Source organism: Macaca nemestrina, chromosome 18 (assembly GCF_043159975.1).
Source record: "Macaca nemestrina isolate mMacNem1 chromosome 18, mMacNem.hap1, whole genome shotgun sequence".
In the NCBI taxonomy this organism is placed as follows: Eukaryota; Metazoa; Chordata; class Mammalia; order Primates; family Cercopithecidae; genus Macaca; species Macaca nemestrina.
Genome location: NC_092142.1, coordinates 23,747,669 through 23,771,297, shown reverse-complemented (window position 1 = coordinate 23,771,297; position 23,629 = coordinate 23,747,669). Strand labels below are relative to the sequence as shown.

Genomic DNA, 23,629 nt, shown 5'->3' with positions numbered 1-23,629 from the left:
ACTGAAATGTGAATTTCAAAAAATTTTCATGTGTTACTGAAATGTGAATTTCATAAAATTTTCATGTGTTACCAAATACTGTTTTTTTCCAGTCATTTTAAAATAATCAGTCTTCTGAGCTTTCTGGACATAAAATATGGGCGGTGAGCTAGGTTGAGGCTGCAGGTATAGTTTGCTGACCCTTGGTTTAGATAAACTAAGTGTAGGGCTTGCTAGTCAGTCCCTCTGGGTTTGAATCCCACAGTCGCACTTATTAGTGCTGGGGTCCTGGGCAGGTTACCTTTCAAGGCCTCACTTTCCTCATATGTAAAATGAGGGAAATAGTGGTTCCTACCCAATAGGGTTGATGTGAGAATTAGAATAGATGTAGGTGCCAGCCTAGTGTCTGGGCATAGAAAGCACCCAGCAAATGTAGCTGCTACTGTTGTTGGCTATTATGAAGGCTCAAGTAGATCCCTACAGCCGTGGAGGAACCATTTGTGACATGGAGGTTTGATGGTCTTGAGCTGTCTTCAGTCCACAGTTCAATTAGATTGAATATGAGGCTGGAGGGTTTGGTGGTGCTGCCTTGCCTTTGTGCAGTTAAGTAGAACATGGTATATCCACAGAATAGGTTACTGTACAGGCATAAAAGAGGCGGTAGAGTTGTACATGTGTGTTCTGATGTGTAAAAATGCCCCTCATGTCTCTCTGCCTACCTGGGTGCATGTGTGTGTGTGTGTGTGCATGTATGTGTCTGTGTGTGTATATATGTCCTTTGAAATCACTTCTCAGCCTTGGCACTGTTGACACTTGGACCTGAAGTAGGCAGAATAATGCTCTGCCCTCCCCAAACATGTCCAGGTCCCAATCTCCAGAATCTCTGAGTGTCTTAGATTACATGGCAAAGGGGGACTAAGTTTGGAGATAGAATTAAAATTTCTAATCAGCAGAAAGGGAGATTAGCCTGGACTAGCCAGGTGGGCCCAGTGTAATCGCAGAGGTCCTTAGCAGTGGAAGAGGGAGGTTGCAGAGTCAGAGGAAGATGTGACTGTGGCAGAGAGGCCCAGAGTGAACCGTACCGGCTTTGACAGTGCAGGAGGAGGACAAGGAACGCGGCCGACTCAAGAAGCTGGAAAGGGCGAGGAAGCAGATACTCCCCTCGCGTGTCCAGGAAGGCATTCAGCCCTGCTGCCACCTTGATTGTAGCCCAGGGAGACCTGGTTGGAAGTTCTGACTTGAGAAGTGTGATATAATACACTTGTGTTGTTCAAGCCACTAAGTTTGTGGTGATTTGTTACAGCAGCAATAGGAAACAAATCCAGGGCTGTATCCTTCCTTGTTCATAATTCTTTATATTATTTAGTGTGTGTGGGGGGGTTGCATTTAGGATAGTTAGTGGCATCCTGGCCTCTACCCTACAGATACCCATCATGACAACCACAAATGTCTCTAGACATTGCCAAGTGTCCTCTGGGGACACAGTTGCCTCCAGTTGAGAAGCACTAGTTTAAATTTAGAAAACAAATTGGGAAGGATATATAACAAATTCGTAACAGTAGTTCCCTCTGGGATATGGGATTGGAGGAATGGCTGGCTTTCCCTCCTCTTTTAACATAAAATTTTTAAAACTGTGGATTTCACCTCCCCCCACCCCCTGTAGACTTTTTTTTTTTTTTTTTTTTTGGTTTTCAACTGGGTTTTTTTTTCCATTTTATAAAAAGATTAACCTTGAAAGGTAATATCACATTTCAATTTTAGTCATTATTAATTTTACTGTGGAAGGCAGTTCTGTACACCTATGGCTGCTTTTCGACCTAGTTTTATTAGATTTTGTTTGACATTGTGAATGTCCTTTTCCCCAAAGATGTGATAGACGTCCATTCGTTTGTTCATTCAGTGTGTATTTCTTAAGTGGCAGGCAGGTGCTGAGCTTGGCGCTGGGGAGGAGTGATGACTTCAGAGCTCTCTCTCTGCCCTCATGGAACCTGCTGTCTAGCAGGGAGGAGGACAGTAGTGATCATTGCTTGGAAGACCACAGCCTGCACTGACCTTGTGGACTTGAGCATTCGTGTCCGTGGTGTGGGAGTTCCTGGCTCCCATATACATGTTTTATGAAGGAAACTACCAGAAATCCATGATTAGAGATGGAAAATATCAGACCAATTGGAAATTTTCCTTTGACTCTTACCTGGTCTGAGCATTTTCTGTCTTTTTGGTATTCCAGACTGAAAACATTTCTGTTTTCTTCTTGCCTGGCAAGTGAGCTCAGTGAAACATCCTATTAGCCACACTGCAGGGTTGGACATTACCATACCAGGTCAAGGGAAAGTGACCCTATCAAGGCCTGAGCAGCACCGTTGCTTTGAGAATTACAAGGAGAAAATTTGTGCTTTACCAAAAAGCAAATTAAAAATCCTGCCTGGTATAAGCCTTGTTTGAGTGACTAGTGAAATTGCAGAATAGCTTCATAGGAAAAAACAAACCCCAGAGTAAAATGGCGAGTGGGAAGTTCCTTCCTGATTCGTATTGTTTTTCCAGTTGCAGACAGGAAACATTCAAGGGTGTTTTCAAGCCCAGAACACTGGACACAAAGAAGGCTCTGACAAAGCAGAAAAAACCCATATACAAAAAGTTTAGGAACATGGAGCAAAATGTCTGATTCAAAACAATCTCGGTTGGGCGCAGTGGCTGACGCCTAGCACTTTGGGAGGTGGAGGCGGGAGGATGGCTTGAGCTCAGGAGTTTGAGACCAGCCTGGGCAATGCAGTAAGAATCCATCTCTATAAAAAATATTTTAAAAATTACCTGGGCATGATGGTGCACATCTCTCGTCCCAGCTGCTAGGAAGGCTGAGGTGGGAGGATAGCTTGAGCCCAGGGGTTCGAGGCTGCTGTGGGCTGTGATCAGGCCGCTGCACTCAGCATGGGAGGAAGAGCAAAACGTTGTCTCAAAAAAAAAAAAAAAAAAAAACCCAAAAATCTGGCTGGGCGCGGTGGCTCATGCTTGTAATCCCAGCACTCTGGGTGACCGAGGCAGTCAGATCGCTTGAGCTCAGGAATTTGAGACCAGCCTGGCCAACATGGTGAAATCCTGTCTCTACTAAAAATACAAAAATTAGCTGAGCGTGGTGGCTCATGCCTGTAGTCCCAGCTACCTGGTGGGCTGAGGTGGGAGAATCAGTAGAGCCCAGGAAGCAGAGATTGCAGTGACCTGAGATTGTGCCACTGCACTCCAGCCTGGGTGACAGAACGAGACCCTGTCTCAAAAAAAAAATTATATATATATATATATTTATTTATTTATTTTGATTTATCAAGTATTATTTTTATGATTGGATCACTTTGTCTACTGGTTTTTTTTTTTTTTTTTTTTGTCTGTAGGTGTCTTGATGAATTCAGTCTCTTGCCCCCTGCCTTGCTTTAATGAATTACAAAAACTCAACCCAAGATAACATTTCTCAGTAAAAACCAGCACGTTTCTGTGGCTTATGTACATGCCTATTGAATGGGCACCTTGGCCGATAGTGGAATAATTGCTGGACTTTTCATATCTCTGGTAAAGGTGAACACTGCAAAACAGTTCATGATAGGAAGCACCGAGGCTTTGACCAGTCACAGTGATGAGGGATATCAGGCCATTTGGACCACATTATTGGAAGAGATGGAGACAGTGCCAAGTCCTGAAAATTAAGATGGACAGCCCACAGGCCAGCAAAAGAATCTTTGTGTAAGGGATCCATTCCAGTTTGTGTATTATACTCCATAGTCATGATTTGTCACTTAAAAGTAATTCTTCCCAATTATAGGTCACTTTTAATAATCTCAGGGAACTCTAGTTGGGTTTTGGATTTTTTTTGTACAATTTTTTTTTTCTTTTTTGAGACGGAGTCTCACTCTGTTGCCCAGTCTGGAGTGCAGTGGCACGATCTCAACTCACTGCACCCTCCGCCTCCCAAGTTTAAGCAATTCTCGTGCCTCAGCCTCCCAGGCAGCTGGGACTACAAGTGTGTGGCACCACATCTGGCTAATTTTTGTATTTTTAGTAGAGATGAGGTTTTGCCATGTTGACCAGGCTGGTCTTGAACTTCTGACCTCAAGTGATCCACCCACCTCGGCCTCCCAAGGTGCTGGGATTATAGGTGTGAGCCACATCGGCCCCCCCCACCCAGCCTCTACAATTGATTTTTTTTTTTTAAATTTATTTATTATTATTATACTTTAAGTTGTAGGGTACATGTGCATAACGTGCAGGTTTGTTACATATGTATACTTGTGCCATGTTGGTGTGCTGCACCCATCAACTTGCCATTTACATCAGGTATAACTCCCAATGCAATCTCTCCCCCCTCCCCCCTCCCCATGATAGGCCCCGGTGTGTGATGTTCCCCTTCCTGAGTCCAAGTGATCTCATTGTTCAGTTCCCACCTATGAGTGAGAACATGCGGTGTTTGGTTTTCTGTTCTTGTGATAGTTTGCTAAGAATGATGGTTTCCAGCTGCATCCATGTCCCTACAAAGGACACAAACTCATCCTTTTTGATGGCTGCATAGTATTCCATGGTGTATATGTGCCACATTTTCTTAATCCAATCTGTCACTGATGGACATTTGGGTTGATTCCAAGTCTTTGCTATTGTGAATAGTGCTGCAATAAACATACGTGTGCATGTGTCTTTATAGCAGCATAATTTATAATCCTTTGGGTATATACCCAGTAATGGGATGGCTGGGTCATATGGTACATCTAGTTCTAGATCCTTGAGGAATCGCCATACTGTTTTCCATAATGGTTGAACTAGTTTACAGTCCCACCAACAGTGTAAAAGTTCTACAATTGATTTTAAAAGAAAACAACTAAGCCTGCAGATCTAAAATTGATTTTATTATTGTAACATATATAGCCTCCACAGACACAGGAAGCATAGGGGAAATTTCTTTGTAAACAGTACATTAACATTTTCATATAATATATTCAATATAGTTTTCAGCCTCCAGACCTTTTCACGTAAAATACCTCTAAAGCAGAGGGTCCAGTTAATTTGAAAAAAAAAGGCTGGAAATATACTGATATTCTTTACGTTTTGGATACTCTGAGGTATGTTTTCAGTTGTGCATTTGTAGAGCTTGACATTGGACCAGTTCTTTAAGTTAGGCATGCTTCACCCCTGGCCATATCAAACATGCTACTTAAAAATGTAAGTAACATGCTATTTTTAAAAAACCTCAAAACTGTATTCATGTAGTTTGAAAAGTCAAATAATATAGTAAAGGCTTATCACAAAATATGGTGGGTTCACTCCCTACTCTCTGAGATTTCCCAACTCCAGAAGCAACTACTTTGAATTATTAACAGTTTATTGTGACATTTATTCATATTCATAATTACAAGTAATACATGTAAATGGTCCTTTGGGTTATCAAATTAGGTATTGTCTGTTGACTTTCTGTTCTGATATATGAGGGTTTACAGCCCTTTCCCTCTGCGTCTGCTCCCCCATCCTTCCAATACGGTTATAATTTTTCATTATATTACTATTTGATGTTTATATTATGTCTAATCAATTATTTGCAGCTGAGCCTACTAGTACTATGACTATCTTTCTGTTTCTAGTCGACTTTTTGTTTTTCCTGAAGTTAATACTTGCCTCGTTTTTATGTTTGCTTTATTTTCTTTGTGGCTGTTGCAGCACTGTGTTTATAACAGTTTAATAACTGCCAAGCTCCTATTTGAATTGTTTGTGGTTGTTTATGTTTTTAATTTCAAGTACCAGTGTGAGGTTACTGAGCAAGAAGTTGGGAAAAGATGCACATGGTTGGTTGTTCTGAGCTGGCTCTAGCATACCCCTGAGCTATTACTAACTCTCCCACATCTGCTTATAACCCACACTGGGATTGTAGAGCAAGTTCTTCTCTTCTTCTGTTATTTTTAAAAAAATAATCTGCTCTTAAAAAGGACATATTTATTCTGATTCTCAGGTCGAATCTCTTCTTTTGAACTTGTGAAAATTTTAGTAGGCCTTGAGACTTTTCTGTGTATACTCGTACTTACAGAAGGAAGTCATTTTAGAGTTGAGGTGGATTCTGTCAGAGATGTACAGGGCCCTGTCCAGATTTGGGGGTTTTGGCTAGGGAAGAAAGGCAAAAGTTACCCAATCCCTGGTGGCATTCTGCTAAAGGAGGGATGAGGCATTGGCAAGAGGAATGGGGGTGTCTAATGGTGAAGCTCTAACAATCTCATGCCAGGTGTGTTCTTGCTAGGCTGACTGTCAGGTTTCTTTTTGAGTCTGGTTCTTTGACCTCATGGTCAGCTGGGGCCCTGCTTCCCTTCCCTAACTGGTATGACTACCCGTATTTGGCTCTTCAGCAATGTCTGGCACTGTGCATGCCAAGCAAGGTCTAGGGTGGCATATGTTGGCCTGCTGCTGGTGGAACCTTTTCATAGAGTTGAGAATTGACTGCGTCTGGAAGCTGGGGCCTTGACTTTGTCTCCAGGCCCTGATCCTCTGGCCCTGAGAGGTATTTGAGTCAGGCCAGAATTCCAGTTTCCTGCAGAAACTGGTGAGTGAGCCAGCCACCCTATAGGCATCTCCAGGTTAACTGGGACAGTGTCATGATGACAAATGTTAGAATCCCCCGTGGCAATGCCCTGTTCTGACTAACATGCCGTTGCCCTAAGTGGAGACTGGAGGAGCAGCGCACTACGTTCCCTAGCCCACAGTTGGCACTGCTCTGAGCTTAGCAGCGTTTCGAGGTCATTGTAGGGGTCTCCTTTACTTTCTGGCTCAAAGAGCTTTTCCTTCTCTTGCATTGGTTCCTGGCCAAGATATGCAACCCCCATTCTGAATTTCCGGTTCATTGAGAGCCTTCCCCTGACTCCCTTCACTGTTCAGAACTGAAACATACTTTTTCTTTCTCTTTTAAAAATGTCCTCCATGCCAGGCGCCGTGGTTGACACATGTAATCCCAGCACTTTGGGAAGCCAAGGCGGGCAGATTACTTGAGGTCAGGAGTTCAGGACCAGCCTGGCCAACATGACGAAACCGCGTCTCTTCTAAAAATACAAAAATTAGCTGGGCAAAGTGGTATGCACCTGTAACTCCAGCTACTTGGGAGGCCGAGGCACGAGAATCGCTTGAATCTGGGAGGTGGAGGTTGCAGTGAGCCGAGATCACACCACTGCAGTCCAGTCTGGGCAACAGAGTGAGACTGTCTCAAAAAATAATAATAATAACATAAAAATAAAAATTATTATGGTCTGACAATTGAGACTCCACCAGCTTGGAATGCCTCTTATTGCTGGCCACCGTGTTGGTTTAATGGAATGGTCGATGAAATTAGTAGTAGTTCAAAGCATAACAGAGAAAGTTGTGGAAATACTTTGTTTCTTTTAAAAGTAAGGATAGAGAGGGAATTTGAAGGAGGAACTAATTGTTACTGTGTGTGATGGTCTAGACTTGTATCTTTGCGTACGTTTCTGATTGTGAACTGAAGTTTAAGCTTCTGTAGGACAGTGTTTCCTCAAAGCCTTGTCTAGAGACCTCCTGCACTGGAATTCTGAGCAAGGATTGGCTGTTAAAAATGCAGGGTCTGTTGAATCAGAATAGAATCTCCAGAGGGACCTGGGAAATGGCATTTTATGTCAGTGCCTCCTGCGCTTGGTGATTCTGTACCTGCTCAAGTTGGGGAAGCACTACTCAGGATCGTTTGTTCTTGTTTTGGGCTGCTGTTCCCCACAAAGTTTGTTTAGTTATTTTTCTTTGGTTTTGCTTAAATTGCTGTCTGATGTAAAAATGGGTAAAATGCCCCCGCCAACCCTTCTAAATTCATTTCTGCCTGTTTTGCTTTAAACTCCAGGCTAATAATTATGGAATTTTAGGAGTTGCCTTTCACTTTTGGATTTCTAACTCTGAACTTTTAATTTTTCCCACAGAGCTGAGAAAACAGAAGTCCTCAGTGAAGATCTATTACAGGTAACAAAATATAGTCTCCTTTAAATGATCTGTTTAAAGAATGGAAAAAAATTCCTGTGTGAGAATTGAGGCTTGTGGGCTTTTATTTTTATTTATTTTATTTTTTTTTTTTGAACCAGAAGCAGAATAAAATTAATTAGTGTGATTTTGAGCAGGAAAGAAAATCAGTTTGGTTGCATGGTGATGAAAAGGGGATCTGAAACCCAGCTACCTGGGTTTGAGTCTCAGGTCTGCCCCTGGTTAGCTTTGTGGCTTCAGGGATTTACTGAACTTTCCTGTGCCTCAGTTTCCACTTCTCTAAACTGAGGGAAAGGCTGTATCCACCTCACAGGTTGTTAGGAGGGTTTAATGAGTTAAGCAGGAACAGCACTGGGAACGGAGCCTGGCATGAGGTAAGTGCTAGGTATTAGTGATCTGTTGTTGTTATTACCACCAGTGCAAGCCACAGACACTGTTTCTGACGTGAAACATCCCTTGATTTGCCCTGTGTTCTCCTGCCTCTTTTTTCCCATTCTCTGTTAGAGCAGTTGTGTGGCATTTCCCCAGGGGGCTGTGCGTCCCAGTGGGGCGGAACCAGCATTTATTTGCTGTTTCTTGAATACCTTGCATAGGGACTCAATAGACATGGGTCTTCTCAACAGATATTAAATGAGCACCTTCTGTTTCTGTGAAAGATAAGGCACTGGGAGAAATCAGTGAACAAAACAGATCAAGGCTTCTGTCCTCGTGGAGTTTACATTCTAGTGGAAATTGGAATCAAAATTAAATTACGGAATTACTTTGTTCATTTTTTGCTTTGTTCATGTTGCTTTTCTCTGGTGGCAAATGAATGTGCATTAGTTTTCTAATGTTTGAAAATCTGGCCATTGCAAGATTTGGGGAAGGTAATGTGGAATCTGCTCCTAAATGTCCCCTTGCCCGCCAGCCCTGAGTCCTGGGCTATGGGCTTGGATCTGAAGAAACGCTGCTCTTTTGAGAAAGAGGCACAAGCCATCTCAGTGCGTAAAATGGTTTGGGGTCAAAATGTGTTCTGTTTTGAATTTGTTGATTTATCTTTAAAATAGAAAGCCTCCCAAAGGGCCTGCTCTCATTCTTCATGAGTCATCAGAATACACATTTTTGGCATTCCTTCCTGTAAAAAGCAGCTCTCTTGGCCATAAACAGCCAGATTCTAGCAATAGTATTTTGGGAAGCTGCTTATGATGCGTGGGTTCCCTAAGCTGACTGCCCATTCTGCTTTAGAGGTTTATTTAAAACACACACACACACACACACACACACACACACACACACGCACGCACACACCCACCCACCCAAACCCAATAAGGAAAAATTTTGAAAACACAGATCTTGCAGTTAAATTGTGGAACGTTTATTTTGCTGCTTCTGTCTGATGTACATTGTGTGGAAGGCTCTGTTGCCATGAGCTGGAGAGAACTCTTTGGCATCCCTGTGTTTTTTTCCACTTGTCAGTGGGTCTGGGCCTGGATCATTCATTCGCATCTCTGCCTGGTCCGACCTGGTGCTTTTCTGGTGCTGTAGTGTGTAAGCTGACTGGCACCACTCAGTGCGACAGCAAGGTGCAGCCAAGATCATCCCTTTTCCCTGCACATAGATTCAGCCGTGCTTTTCCTACCAGCATGCAGACATCACAAAAGGAAGAGGATGAATGTGTTCTCTTTTGTCTCTGCCTTGTCAGATTGAGCGACGCCTGGACACGGTGCGGTCAGTATGCCACCATTCCCATAAGCGCTTGGTGGCATGTTTCCAGGGCCAGCATGGCACCGATGCCGAGAAGAGACACGTGAGTATCAGATGTGACTCAGACCCAGAGTTCCTGCGTCTCTCTGAGGCTTTTCAACCCCGGGATTGGTTGGTTGTCCTAAGTGGCATCAGTGGATTGGCCTTTGGTGACTTCTATCACCAAGCACGCTCGTGACGACTGCATGACCGTAGCATTCTTTTGTGTTTAAGACATCGCTTGGCTGGAAGCACTCCTTACACGGAATCTTCTCCAGGTGCTTTTGAAGGCTCCACGATCATGTGTCATTGATAAGAGAATGGCTGTGTCGGTTATGCATCTTCTGCTGACAGAAAGCGGAAAGCCTGTCTTAAATTGACGTTGAAGTAGAAGTAATGTATTGGTTTGCTAACTGAAAAGTCCAGAGGTTGGGATGGACTTGAGGTCAGGCTTCATGTAACATTTCAGTAGTGTGATGAAAAACCCAGTTTCCTTCCTCCTCTCTCCTCTGCCCTCAGGTCTGCTTTGTCCCTGGACAGGCACCCTCATAATGGCAAGTTGGCTACTGGCAGCTGCTATGGCTACTTGTTCCTTGAGTGTGGCCAGTGGGCGAGCCTCTTTCCCAGTAGTTCCCCTCCCCTCCCCTCCTGCCTCTTTTTCTTTCTTTTTTTTTTCTTTTAGGATTTTTGCTTCCCTTCCCCTTTCCCTTGCCTTCTCCTCTTTTCTTTCCTGATGGGGTCTCACTCCATGACCCAGGCTCTAGTGCGGTAGTACAGTCATAGCTCACTGCAGCCTCAAACTCCTGGGCTCAAGAGATCCTCCCGCTTCAGTCTCCCAAGCAGCTGAGACTACAGTACACACCACCATGCCTGGCTAATTTTTTGAACTTTTTCGTAGAGATTGGGATCTCGCTTTGTTACCCAGGCTGATGTAGAACTCCTGGCCTCAAGCAGTCCTCCGACCTCGGCCTTCCAAAGTGCTGGAATTACAGGCATGAGCCACCCATACCTGGCCCCAGTAGTTTTTCTTGATGGAGTGAGAAAGCTGCTTTTTCCAAACTCTTGGCAGATTGAAAGCGCTTTCCATTGCATTGATTTGTATGGAGTTACATTCCCCATTTTTGACTGTTCTGTTCCACCCTAGTGACCATGGATAAGGGGTGAGGAGATGGGATGTGCTGATTGGTTTAAGGTAGTTGGGCCCAGGCCTAGAGCATGGGCTATGGTCTTACCCCCGGCTCATAGACTTTATCAAGGCCAGTGTAGATCCCTGAGAAGAATCAGGATACTAGTATAGAGAGGAAGAGGGATGGACTCTAGGAGAGCCCTCCAGTGTCTGTTCAGGGTCCACTTGTTCAGAGCATTCATTTCCTAGGTAGAGCCAGTGGAGCACAGCAACCTTTGTTCATGAGGGAGTTCCATCCTTGCTTTTACAAGTTCCCAGCTTATGAGCATGCAGTAAACCTTAGAGCCCATGCAACATTGAAGTGACAGTTTCGGTGACACACAGGGAGGCTATGATTTGCTATATTGTCACCAGGTGTCTCAAAAGTGAACACTATTAATAGTATGCAGATGATCTGTGTTACCCTTTTATGTTTCCTACAGACTTTTATGGGGCACCGTGGCAGCAGGGTTATTCCACTCTTGCACAACAGTGAGGATTCTGCAATCATGTCTGTCACAGGAATGGAAGTTTGCATACACCTATGCTTCCACACTTGCCGCAAAGCTCCGTCCCTCAGAACCAGACCCGGCCTACTGGTTCTGCTTCCTGCAGCTCCTTGTCCTTCTCTTGCCTTCTTCTGCTCTACTCACCCTTTTCACATTGTTTCCTTAGGTTCTCTGCTTCTCTTCCTTATTCTCCAAGTCATATTCTCTGGGACACCTCCTCTGTTCTTATGGCTTCTAACTGATGTGTTTATGCCAGTGACTTCTAAGCCATTTTCAACCAAGCAAAAAACTTACTCTCTTAGATGTCTGTATTCTAGCATGCCTGATCAGTTCTTCCTTCTGTGTTGACTCTCTGAATTCCATCCATCCTTTTATGCAGGCTGGAAACGGGGGGGCTTTCTTATATTCCCTGTTATTTTTTATTTTTTTATTTTTATTTTTTTCAAGACAAGGTCTCACTCTGTTGTCCATGCTGGAGTGTAGTGGCATGATCCTGGCCCATTGCAACATCAACCTCCTGGGCTCAAGCCATCCTCCCACCTCAACCTTTAAGTAGCTGGGACTACAGGCTCGTGCCCACTAAGCCTGGCTAATTGTGTTTGTTTTTTTGTTTTTTTGTTTTTTTCATAGTAGAGATGAGGTCTCATCTGTTGCCCAGGCTGGTCTTGAATTCCTAGGCTCAAACAATTCTCCCGCCTTGGCCTCCCAAAGTGTTGGGATTACAGGCATGAGCTACTGTGCTGGGCCTCGCTTTTATTTTATCCTCCAAACCCCATAACTGCCTGATTAGCAAGTCCTTTGATTTCTCTCTGTGAATAGTTTAAATGGCTCACCTCCACTCCATCTCTACCACCTTGGCCTTAATGTAAGACCTGACTCCCTCTCACCTGGACTGTTGTAGTCACCTCCTGAGCTACATTTCCTGTCTATAATTTCCTTTCCAGTCTGTCTTCAACCCAATCACCAGAGTCAGTTTCCTGAAATACAAATCAATCTTCTCATCCTCCTGCCTAAAAAAAAGAATCTTGGCTTAGTGGTTCTTAACAGGAACCAGAATTACACCCCTGGGGGCATATGGAAATGTGTAGAGACAGTTTCGGTCATCAAAGGGACTGGCAGACACCACTGACGTTTGGAGGGTGAACCAGGATGCTAAACGTTTTTTTGTTTGTTTTTTGAGGCGGAATCTTGCTCTGTCGCCCAGGCTGGAGTGCAGTGGCGCGATTCCGGCTCACCGCAACCTCCACCACCCGGTTCAAATGATTCTCCTGCTTCAGCCTCCCGAGTGGCTGGGACTATAGGTGCACGCCACCAAGCCTGGCTAATTTTTGTATTTTTAGTAGAGACAGGATTTCACCATGTTAACCAGGCTGTTTTCCAACTCCTGACCTCAGGTGATCCTCCCTCCTCAGCTTCCCAAAGTGCTGGGATTACAGGCGTGAGCTTCTGCGCCTGGCCAAGATGCTAAATGTTTTGTAATGCCTGGTGAAATAGTTCCACACAAGAAGTATCTTAATGCTAGAAGTGCCTCTTCTGAGGGAAGCTGGCTGGTTCCCATTGCCTGGGATAAAGTCCACACTGTTTAGATGGCTTAAGCCCTTTCTCAGCTGATTCCATTTCTCCTTATCAGCTTCACTGTCTCCTACTTCCTCCCATTCACACTCTGTGTCAGCCACATAACACTCACCAGTCCCCAAATATGTCACTGTCCCTCACAGTTCTATCTAGTTCCTGTTGTCTTCCTTGAGACACAGTCCAAGTGTCACATATATTCAGTAGAAACAAATATTTATCAATCACCTACTGTGTACAAGTGCTGGAGATATAAAATGAATGAAATGTAAGTTTTCATGGTCTTGTGGGGGAGATACATACAAATGGATCATTATAAAACAAGATACTCAATAAAACATGCACAGGGTGTTATGGGGGGCCCAGGATGGGTACCAAAGGAAAAGGGAGGTAGTCAGGTGAGGCTTCCTGGAGGAGATGGTGTCTGCCCTATAAAGGAGGGAAATTAGTGGCAGGTGGTGGGAATATTCCAGGCCCGTGGGGCAAAAGTGCTTGGTCCTCATTTCTGAAACCTAATGCTTTAGCTTTCCTTTTCCAATGTCAAAAGTACCAAAGACAGGGTTCTGAGGATGCCTACACTTTGCACTTGGGAAGAGGAGTTACCACAACAATGGTGAGAGAAGACTGATATGGAAAAAATTGTAGCAGTCTCCAGGGCTCTAGAAGACACAGGAGGAGCCTCCCAAAGACCTCTCATGCTCCCTGCATGGGAAGAGGCAAGAATGGAAGGAGAGAGACATGGGGCAGGTGACCTTCTCAGTCCAGCCACCATTGACATGGTACAATGCTCATGGGTCAGATAGGATAGATTATTAGATTAGAGAATTATTTATTTTTGTGCGATTGGCATACGCTTTACAAATTCAGTCTTTAGAGCTTTTAAAATTCATCCCTGGCCAGGCATGGTGCTGCACTCCTGTAATCCCAGCACTTTGGGAGGCCAAGGCAGGCACAACTTGAGCTCAGGAGTTCAATACCAGCCTATGCAACATGGCACAACCCCATCTCTCTAAAAAATAAAAAATTAGCCATACATGATGGCATGTGCCTGTAGTCCCAGCTACTCAGGAGGCTGAGGTGGGAGGATGGCTTGAGCCCCAGAAGTGGAGGTTGCAGTGAGCTGAGATTGCATCACTGGCCTCCAGCCTGGGCAACAGTGCCAGACCCTGTCTCAATAATTAATTAATTAATTCATCCCTGATGATAGAAAGCTCTTCACCTCTAGGAAGCACAGAGCCCTCCCTGTGGAGGAGTTCAGTGTTGATACTTGATTAATGAACCCATATGTTAAGCAGAGTTTTCTTGTTTATGTACATAGGAAACAAGATTGTTGTGGCTTTGGGGCCAGGTTGGGGAAACCACAAAACTATTTACAGCTGCCATCTTGAGTGATACTTGTCAAAATAGACTTCTCTATTATTTTTTTCCCACAGACTCCTAAAGTTCCAGAGTTGCACAGTATATTTGTCTTAATTATTGCATTGATCTTTAGTAGGTATTTAACCTCCTTTAGAAAGGCAGCATAACCAGAAGGTAGGAGTTATCCCCTATTATTCTCATATCTTCCTTGTCCAGAGCTGGGGCAGCTGGGAATAGTCTCCTTGTAGCACAGATGGAGCCCATTATTTATTTATTTGAAAATAATTTTGTGGGAAGCCGAGGTGGGAGGATTACTTGAGACCAGGAGTTTGAGACCAGCCTGAGCAACATAGTGAGACCTTGTCTCTATAAAAAATTAAAATGAAAAAATCAATAATTTGGGGAGAGGGGAAATGGGTAAATGCCTTTGTTGATTTTTAAATTTCAGTTTACTGTTTTAAATAGGTTCTACATTTATATGGTCAAAATTCAGCATATACAAAAGAACTTACAGTAAGGTGCCTCCCAGCCCATTTCCCCAGGCACCCACTTCCCTCCTCCAGAGCCACTGCTCTTAGTAGCTTCTTGTATAGCCTTGCAGAGATAGTCTGTCCAGTACAAGCCAGTACATATGCGATTGTATCAGATGGAGCCCTTTGGAGGCAGAAGAGTCAGGTGACATACCAGGAGTGGACCCTGTGTTTTTAACATGAATGTCCTTTCTACTGGGCAGGTGAAATTACTTGGGTTGCTGCAGAATTGAAAGCATTTCTTGTTAGCAGATTATGACGTTATAACCAGCCCGCTTGTACTTGCCAGGCCTCTTCTGAGATAAGCCATTGGCCCATAGGGAAGACACTGAACAGAGGCTGGGGCCATCAGCACTCAGGTCTGACTCCTGCCTCTCTCTGGGGTGCCTGGCCAGACCACTTGACCTCCTTCGGCTTCGGGTTCCTTGACTGTACGATTAGAACATTAGATCAGGTGATTCTGTGGTCATTGCCAGCTGAAAAACAAATCTCTCGTAGGAAAATGAGTGGCTTTGTATTCAAAAACTGTTTGGATATTTAGCTAGAAGTTTTTAGTATTTAAGTAAAGCTACATTTTAGAATGATAGCCAAATTAAGAGCCAGTTTAGAATGGGTGCGGTGGTTCACGCCTGCAATCCCAGCACTTTGGGAGGCCGAGGAGGGCAGATCACTTGCGGTGAAGAGTTTGAGACCACCCTGGCCAACATGGCAAAACCCTGTTTCTACTACAAGTACAAAAATTAGTTGGGTGTGGTGGCACACGCCTATAATCACAGCATGGGAGGCTGAGGCACGAGAATCACTTGAACCTGGGAGGCAGAGGTTGCAACGAGCCGAGATTGCCCCACTACGCTGTATCCTGGGTGACAGAGCAAGACTGCCTCAAAAAAAAAAAAAAAAGAAAAAAAAAGCCAGTTTAAGAATGAGTGTTGTAGCCAAAGCTTTTGAAATTGAGCACTTTATTGCATTTACCTATCAGGATAACCATTTAGAAAGCAAGGTCTGTTTCTCTCTCATGTCCCTAGTGCCTTGAACATAGTGTGCTTTGATTCATTAATAATAATAGAAACAGGCTGGGTGTGGTGGTTCATGCCTGTAATCCAAACACTTTGGGAAGCTGAGGCACGCAGATCGCTTGAGCTCAGGAGTTTGAGATCAGCCTGGTCAGGATACCCCATTTCTACCCAAAATACAAAAATTAGCTGGGCATGGTGACGCAGGCCTGTAATCCCACCTACTTCGGTGGCTAAGGCAGGAGAGTTGCTTGAACCTGGAAGGTGGAGGATCATGCCACCACACTGTAGCCTGGGCGACAGACTGAGACCCTGTCTCAAAAAAGCAAACAAAAATAATAAGCAGAAGAACAGCAACAGCAATAATAATAACAGCTAATGTTTACTGAATACTTACAATGTGTTAGGTACTTGATACATTTTCTGTAGTCAAACTGAAACAGAGAGATCATCATACAACTAATACCTGTGAGACCAGAACCTGAACTCAGACAGGCTGTCTCCCACCTGTGTAATTTGCCTGGAAGGAGAAATTAATGAATGGTGTTCTGAAAAAGATCATTGAGAATGGGTATCAAATAATAATGAGAAAAAACACACACTGTCTTCTGTCTTCCAGAAAAAACTGCCTCTGACAGCTCTCGCTCAGAATATGCAAGAAGCATCAACTCAGCTGGAAGACTCTCTCCTGGGGTAAGAGTTGCTGCCTTCAGAGTGCCAAGCGCCATGTGGGTTGGTGGAAGTGGCTGAGCCAGGTGGCGTGTGTAGGACCTGTGAGAGGAACTGTGAGCATTGATGGCATGGCTCATCTGCTAGGAGACCGGCTCAGACTCCTTGGGAGAAAGTGGGGTCAAGGCCGCCGGGTTGCTGGAGAATCTTTCTTTTAGTAGGTGTCAGGCTGGAGTTGGATGGCAGAAAGGGCCATTAACAAAAAAGCAACTGATAGGATCAATGCCTATTCTCCTAATCTTGGACAGAAAGAACCTGGTCCCTTCTGTGTTCCAGGTGTTAGCTCAGATTTAGAAACTCTGACCAGACCCTTTCAGTTCTTAGAGTCACATCCTTTACACGTGGTCACCAAAACATCCATGGTAGTTATCTAAAAAGAGTGTGTATATTCTGAATTATTGAATTTTTTTTTTTTTACAATTGGCATGTATTCTTTAAATAATTTAAAAATGTAAGTAAGAACAAAGCAGTTTTTATTGTTGGAGGGAAGGTATACCCTTCCTTCTGTCTGCTCCTGCCGTGAGGCTGGTATCCTCTAGCCCTGTCTGGTCTCTCTGGCTGTGAAGTAGGCCCTGCTTCCCAGCGGGATGAGGCCTTCAGACTTTTCAGTCTATTTCTCAGCGTCTGCAGTTCTCTCGCCGTCCTTCGGAGAGTAGTTTCCTCCCACTCTTCACCATTTCTTTCTCCTGTCTGCTGCCATGTTTGGGGGCCCTGGGAGGAGCATGGCCTGTGCCCACCTGCCAGCATCCTCCTTCCCTCGAGCCTGGAAGTTTTTCCTGTTGGTGCTTCCTCATTCTATGGCGATCCTCATCACACCAGAGTGATACTGTGTGCTAGCATGGTTATAAGTGTTTTCCAAGTAATAGCTCATCTAATCCTCAAAACAACCTAGGAGGTAGGTCATATCAGCACTTAGAACCATGTTAACACACAACATCACTCCCATTTTACAGATAAGGATACTGACAGAGAGGGCAGGGAAATTGCCTGAGACTACACAGCGGGAGAAGAGCAAAACCTGTATTCAGACTTGGCCAGCTTGGCACCAGAGAGCATGTTCCTGACTACGACACCATGGCCACCCCACACCAGTGCCACGTGCATTTCTGGTGTCAAAAGAATCCCACAGAGAGCTTGCAGGGGAAGACGGGAAGGAAGGGAGAGGGAGGGAGGGATAGAGACTGTGGAGTTATATCACTGCACATGTACTTTGTATGATATCAGCTGCATGTTCGCAAGAACACTACAAGGAAACGTGATATTCATGTAACAGGGCCCTTAAGTATTAGCCGGCTAGCTCATCTGCATAGCAGAAAGGGAGCCTGGCCAAGGCCAGCCTCAGAGACATAAGATAACATGTAATGACCTTAATGTCTAATTTAAACGATTTTCAGAGTATTTTGTGAACACTTGGTTTTCACCTGACTTGAGAATCTAATTCTTGAGTAATTTGTTATCTCACTGTTCACACATCCCTCTGCCACCCCCACACACAAAGTGCGTGCCTGAGACGGTCATTTTTATTTTAAAGCACATATCTGTGGACTCATGTTTTAGGCAACACCCTAAATTTATAATATTTTAAAGGCTGTGTTAGGTAGCACCCTAATGCGTTCCTGTCACATGGCAAGCAGCACTGCATCCACACAGTAATCCAGTGCCTGATTTCATGAGCACATGCTCTTTGTTGGGGTGTCTTGTTTTTAAAGGAAGATGCTGGAGACGTGTGGAGATGCTGAGAATCAGCTGGCTCTCGAGCTCTCCCAGCACGAAGTCTTTGTGGAGAAGGAGATCGTGGACCCTCTGTACGGCATAGCCGAGGTGGGTGCTTCACCGTGCAGCACGGAAGAGCCAAGAGTGGTGTGGGCTGGACAGTGAATGTTAAAATTTTAACAGTCGTTGCTGGCTTTAGCGTACACTTCTTTTTGGAAATAAGGGGAGTCAATCGAAGGTACAAAATCCTTTGCTTTAGAGAAAAAACGTTTGTAAATACTGTCCTTTAAAATGGTTAACCTAAAAGCCCTGAAGTGCATCCCATTTGGTGTGTTCTTCCTTTTAGGTGGAGATTCCCAACATCCAGAAACAGAGGAAACAGCTTGCAAAATTGGTGTTAGACTGGGATTCCGTCAGAGCCAGGTAACACACGGCTTGAGCCAGCAGTGCAGCATCGTGTCCCATTCCCACCACCGGGGAAAGGAAGACCACAATAGAAGTGGTCACCAATTCGTGCATTTGACCCCCAGACTGGGTGCCAGCCTGCCAGCACTCCCTGTAGGCCTCGTTCTCCCAAGCGTGGCAGTGGGGTTGTCGTTAGAACATCCTGTTCTTAGTGAGCCAGCAGTGAAAGGAAATCATCTAAGGAAAATGAAGTGAGTATATTTAACGGCAGAGGGAACGGTGGCAGTTCTGAGGGCGCAACTCTTAAGAGTGTAGGAATAAACACATCTGTGGCCCTAACAGCTCATGAGGGTCCTGCTGTGTCACAAACCCTGTGTACCTGTAATACCTTCAGTACCAAGAAAGGAGGCGCTCACATGGCAGGAACTCATGTAAACCAGTGTAGCCAAATCAACGCTGTTGATGTGGGGACTGATGTCAGCGAAGGAGTCTGTCATGATTCAGGGCAGGACTGCTCCCTCTGCCCTGTCCTTGATGGAGTTTTTTGGCTTTTTTCTTTCCTTTTTTTTTTTGAGACAAGGTCTCGCTCTGTTGCACCAGACTGGTGCGATCATAGCTTACTGCCGCCTCAAACTCCCAGGTTCAAGTGATCCTCCTCCACGACATCCCAAGTAGCTGGGACTACAGGCACATGCCACAGCGCCCAGCTACTTTTTAAAATTTTTTGTGGAGTAGTGTCTAGCTGTGTTGCCCAGGCTGGTCTTGAACTTCTGGCCTCAAGTGATCCTCCCACCTTGGCCTCCCAAAGCGCTGGGATTACAGCCATGAGCCTTGGTACCTGGCCTTCAGTGGAGTTTCTGTCACTCACTTCCATGGCTTTCTTCTCAGGCATGTGACAGTTGGGAATAGGGAAACTGGCACCACCAGCCTCAGTCCTGTTTCCTGCTTTATCACAAGGTTTGACAAACCTCTTCTGTAAAGGGCTGGATAGTAAATCTTTCTGGTGCTGCAACCCAGTTGCTCCCTGTTGTAACTGCTTAACTCTGCTGTTGTAGCATAAGGGCAGCTATGAGCAAGGCATACATGAATGGGTATGGCTGTGTTCCAATAAAACTTTATTTACAAAAGCAAGTGGCTTGGCTGACCCCAGCTTTGTCAGCTCTTTTCATCCTCATTGCAGTCCTGTGAAGCAGATATGATTATTTCTGTTTGACAGATGTGTGGTGATAGAGCTATCATTTATTGAGTTCTTCTGTGTCTGATGCTTCTATTACAGATTTATGGCTGTAATAAAAGGGCTGCATTTCCTTGTTTCTAAGAAGTGGTTGAGTATTAGATACATCACTGATTTAATATCAGGTGATTTGGAGAAAGTAAACACCAGTTTATTAAATGTACAAGTCAGTTGTGAAGATGAGTTCTGATTTAAGAAATGCTGAGATGAGAAAAGGTTTATTTAGGAATTCACACGTGGTGAAGACTCTGCTAGTGCAATTATCAAGTGACTTACCTGACACTTGCCACATGCCGGGGATCGAGCTACTTTCATCGTATGTCGGCCCATTTGATTCTCCCACCAATCCATGTTCATTTGTTCATCTGTGTTTTCAACTGATATCAGTTGGGTGCTCAGTGTGCACCAGACTTTGTGCTAGACTCTAAATGCATAGGCCTTTCCATGTGACTTGGAGGGAACAGGGTAGAGGTTAGTATAACATTCCCTACTTTTGAGAGGAGACTCGTTTTGCAAATAAGGGAGGGACCTGTATGTATTATCTGTGTGACTTGCTTCGTGCCTTCAAGAGCATAAATTGCAGTGTTAGGATTCTGACAGCAAAGTCCACTGTCTCTTGGTCATGTGTACATGTGATGTTCTCTGTCACCTGGGCTGGAGTGCAGTGGTGTGATCATAGTTCACTGCAGCCTCAAACTCCTGGGCTCAGGGGATCCTCCTGCCTCAGCCTCTCGAGCAGCTGCACACCACCACACCCAGCTACTGTTTTTTTTTTTTTTTTAAAGATGGAGTCTCTCTCTGTCACCTAGGCTGGAGTACAGTGGCACAATCTTGGCTCACTGCAACCAAGATGCCAGGTTCAAGCGATTCTCCTGCCTCAGTATCCTTAGTAGCTGGGATTACAGGCATGCGCCACCACACCTGGCTAATTTTTGTATTTTTAGTAGAGAGAGGGTTTCACCATGTTGGCCAGGCTGGTCTCGAACTCCTGATCTCAGGTGATCTGTCTGCCTTGGCCTCCCAAAGTGCTGGAATTACAGGTGTGAGCCACTGCACCCAGCCCCAGCTTTTTCTTTTTAGTAGAGACGAGGTCTCGGTATGTTGCCCAGGCTGGTCTCAAACTCCTGGCTGCAAGTAAACCTCTCTCCTTGACCTCCCACAGTGTTGGGATTACAGGTGCGAGTCACCATGCCTGGCCTGTACGTGTGATTGGAATCCTGTGTAGCTGGGAGTGCAGGTCACCCTGCAATACATTTTTGCTCAAGAGACAGAAGAATGTTCTAATGATTAATTAAACAAGGCAGCAAATGCTCCCTCACTAGAGTTGGTTGAGCAGTATTACAGATGTTTATCTGACAGGAATTTTGCACCTTGAGTGCGTGTATCCCACAGGTGATTTTAATACTGATTCTTGATCTTGCATTCACGGTCTTGTTCACTTAATCACAGTAGGTGTTGGAGAAGCTAAAACAATTGAATATTTCTACTTTTTCTCATTCCTCTTGCTTTTCTCTGGACAAAAGGTGGTAATAATTAAGTAGAAATCCATTATAGGCCAGACATCATATGCGTGCACACACATTTTTCTCGCCTTTCCTCCTCATGACAATTCCGCAAGGCAGACAGTGTTTGTGAGTTTTGTAGATGAGGCAGCTGAGATGCATAGAGGCTAAGTCACTAACTAGGTCACATAACTAGTTAAGGTAAAGCTGAGCTCCAAACTTGGACATATGAGACTCTGAAGTCTATGCTCCTTTCACAACATAGCATCTCCAGTTTTGCTTTGGTGGACTTGCCGAAGCCTTTCGGTGGAGGAGTGTGTCACGTCAGGAACACGAAGTGGGCAGAACATGGCATTTTGGGGCACTGCAGCAGTCTAGAAAGTTTAGTAAGTAGCTAACATGGGTTTTCATGCTGCATTTTATAACATCTGTGTTTACATTTAGAGTGATAGAGCTTTCCACAACACCAGACATACCCATTTTCAAACAGGATCAAAGCACATTTGAAAATCAAAAATTCTTTTCTATGATTATTTCCCACTTATCCCCTATTATTACTATAGTTTCTTTTTTTTTTCTTTTTAGTGCTTTCATTGCTATTGATTGATACCTACATTATTATTGTTATTGTTGTTTGTAGACACGGAGTCTTGCTGTGTTGTCCAGTCTGGTCTCAAACTGATCCAGCTCAAGTGATCCTCCCACCTTAGCGTCCCGAAGCGTTGGGATTACAGGCGTGAGCCACTGCACCCAGCCTGATAGCTACACTATTGAAGTTCTGGCTTTTACTTGCTGAAAGTAATCATAGATCACAGATGGTAGTGTGGTAGTAGAAAGAGCCACAAGAAGTTCTCAGAAGCAGGAGCAGATTCCCAGTGGCACAGGGAACATTTCAGCTCAAAGCAAGAGAGCAAGGAGACCACCTCGCTCTCCTCCAGTGGCAAGGATTCCATGATTGGCCACCACAAGAAAGGGATTCCGTGGATTTTTCTCCAGTAGTGGAGTTTGTGTGAGACAAGATGTGGTTGGTTATGCTCAAAGCAGACCACTACTCCCGGCACTACAAGACTCCTGTCATGGTGGGAAGCTAAAGTCTCCTTTTGCTTGCTTCTGTTCTTAGAGGATAAGCTCAAGAGAAGTTGGCATCCTGGGCAGTGATACCCCTTCCAGGTAGAATCAGTTTTGAGGAAGGATCTATCTCCACTAGGTCCTACCTCCAGCTGTTGAGTATACACAGCTGGTTCTCAAATGCTGGCAACCCCATTGTTTTGCAGGTGGAACCAAGCTCACAAATCCTCAGGAACCAACTTTCAGGGGCTTCCGTCAAAAATAGATACTCTAAAGGAAGAGATGGATGAAGCTGGAAATAAAGTAGAACAGTGCAAGGTATGAGAATTCCTTGATAAATGTGTACTTGCATCATTCTTTTTGGTTTTTGCAAATGAGGGATGAAAGTTCAAATGTAAGTTATTTGATGTTTTAAATAATTTCTATCAGAATATTTTGAATGATTTTAAAGGTAGGTTTTATTTTTTTCTTTCTTACTGTCTAAGACTCTATTATTTTATGATCAGAATAAACATTTTAAATTCAAATAGGATATTTTTAAAAACTTGACAAGATGTCTAAGCTTACTTAAAGATGAAGTCAGAGAAAAGGAAAGAAAACCATAGCAAAACATGTAATGAAGTTACAGCAATTAAAAATGCATAAGAAAAACAAAGAAAAGAAGTAAAACTGTATAAGAAGCATTAAAATAGATCAGTGAAATAGTATAGGTTTTCTGGAATGAATGCTATAATGTAGGATTTAATGTATAGCAAGTGGCTTATATATCCTTGGAGAAGATAAGGATTACTTTTAAAATGTTGCTTGAACAATTGGTTTGTAATTTGGGAGAAATAGAGCTTTTTATCTCATAAATTATAGATAAATTAGATGGTCACGTGATCTCATTCTTTCTGCATCCACCTGTGTAGATAGATGTTCATTCTGAATGTTATTTGAGGTGGTAAATTATTTGAGATGGTAAAGGAATAGGTCTTTGGGGAGTCTCTAGAGTCTAAGTCTGCATCGACTTAGATTTTTCCTGTTCTTATTTTTCATTGTTTTAAAAAAATTGTTTTTTTTTTTATTTCATGCTAATATTAAGACTGTTATATTTTAGTTCATTTAGGTCATGACATACTTTGCTTTTCAAAGTAGCAA

The 23,629-nt window shown here is 44.0% G+C and overlaps 1 protein-coding gene across 9 annotated transcripts in view; it reads left to right on the top strand.

The window, feature by feature from the left end:
* LOC105485037 (Rho GTPase activating protein 17) overlaps positions 1 to 23,629 on the top strand; it is a 118,447-nt gene that overhangs the window by 29,466 nt on the left and 65,352 nt on the right. For all 9 annotated transcript variants that reach the window (XR_989321.3, XR_989322.3, XM_071084262.1 and 6 more), the window contains exons 2-7: positions 7,911 to 7,950; positions 9,650 to 9,754; positions 16,458 to 16,531; positions 18,277 to 18,388; positions 18,627 to 18,703; positions 22,696 to 22,807. Coding sequence is in view for 7 of the 9 variants with exons in the window: in XM_071084262.1 (XP_070940363.1) it covers positions 7,911 to 7,950; positions 9,650 to 9,754; positions 16,458 to 16,531; positions 18,277 to 18,388; positions 18,627 to 18,703; positions 22,696 to 22,807 (520 nt within the window). In the remaining 2 variants the exon portion in view is untranslated. The remainder of the gene's footprint in view (positions 1 to 7,910; positions 7,951 to 9,649; positions 9,755 to 16,457; positions 16,532 to 18,276; positions 18,389 to 18,626; positions 18,704 to 22,695; positions 22,808 to 23,629) is intronic.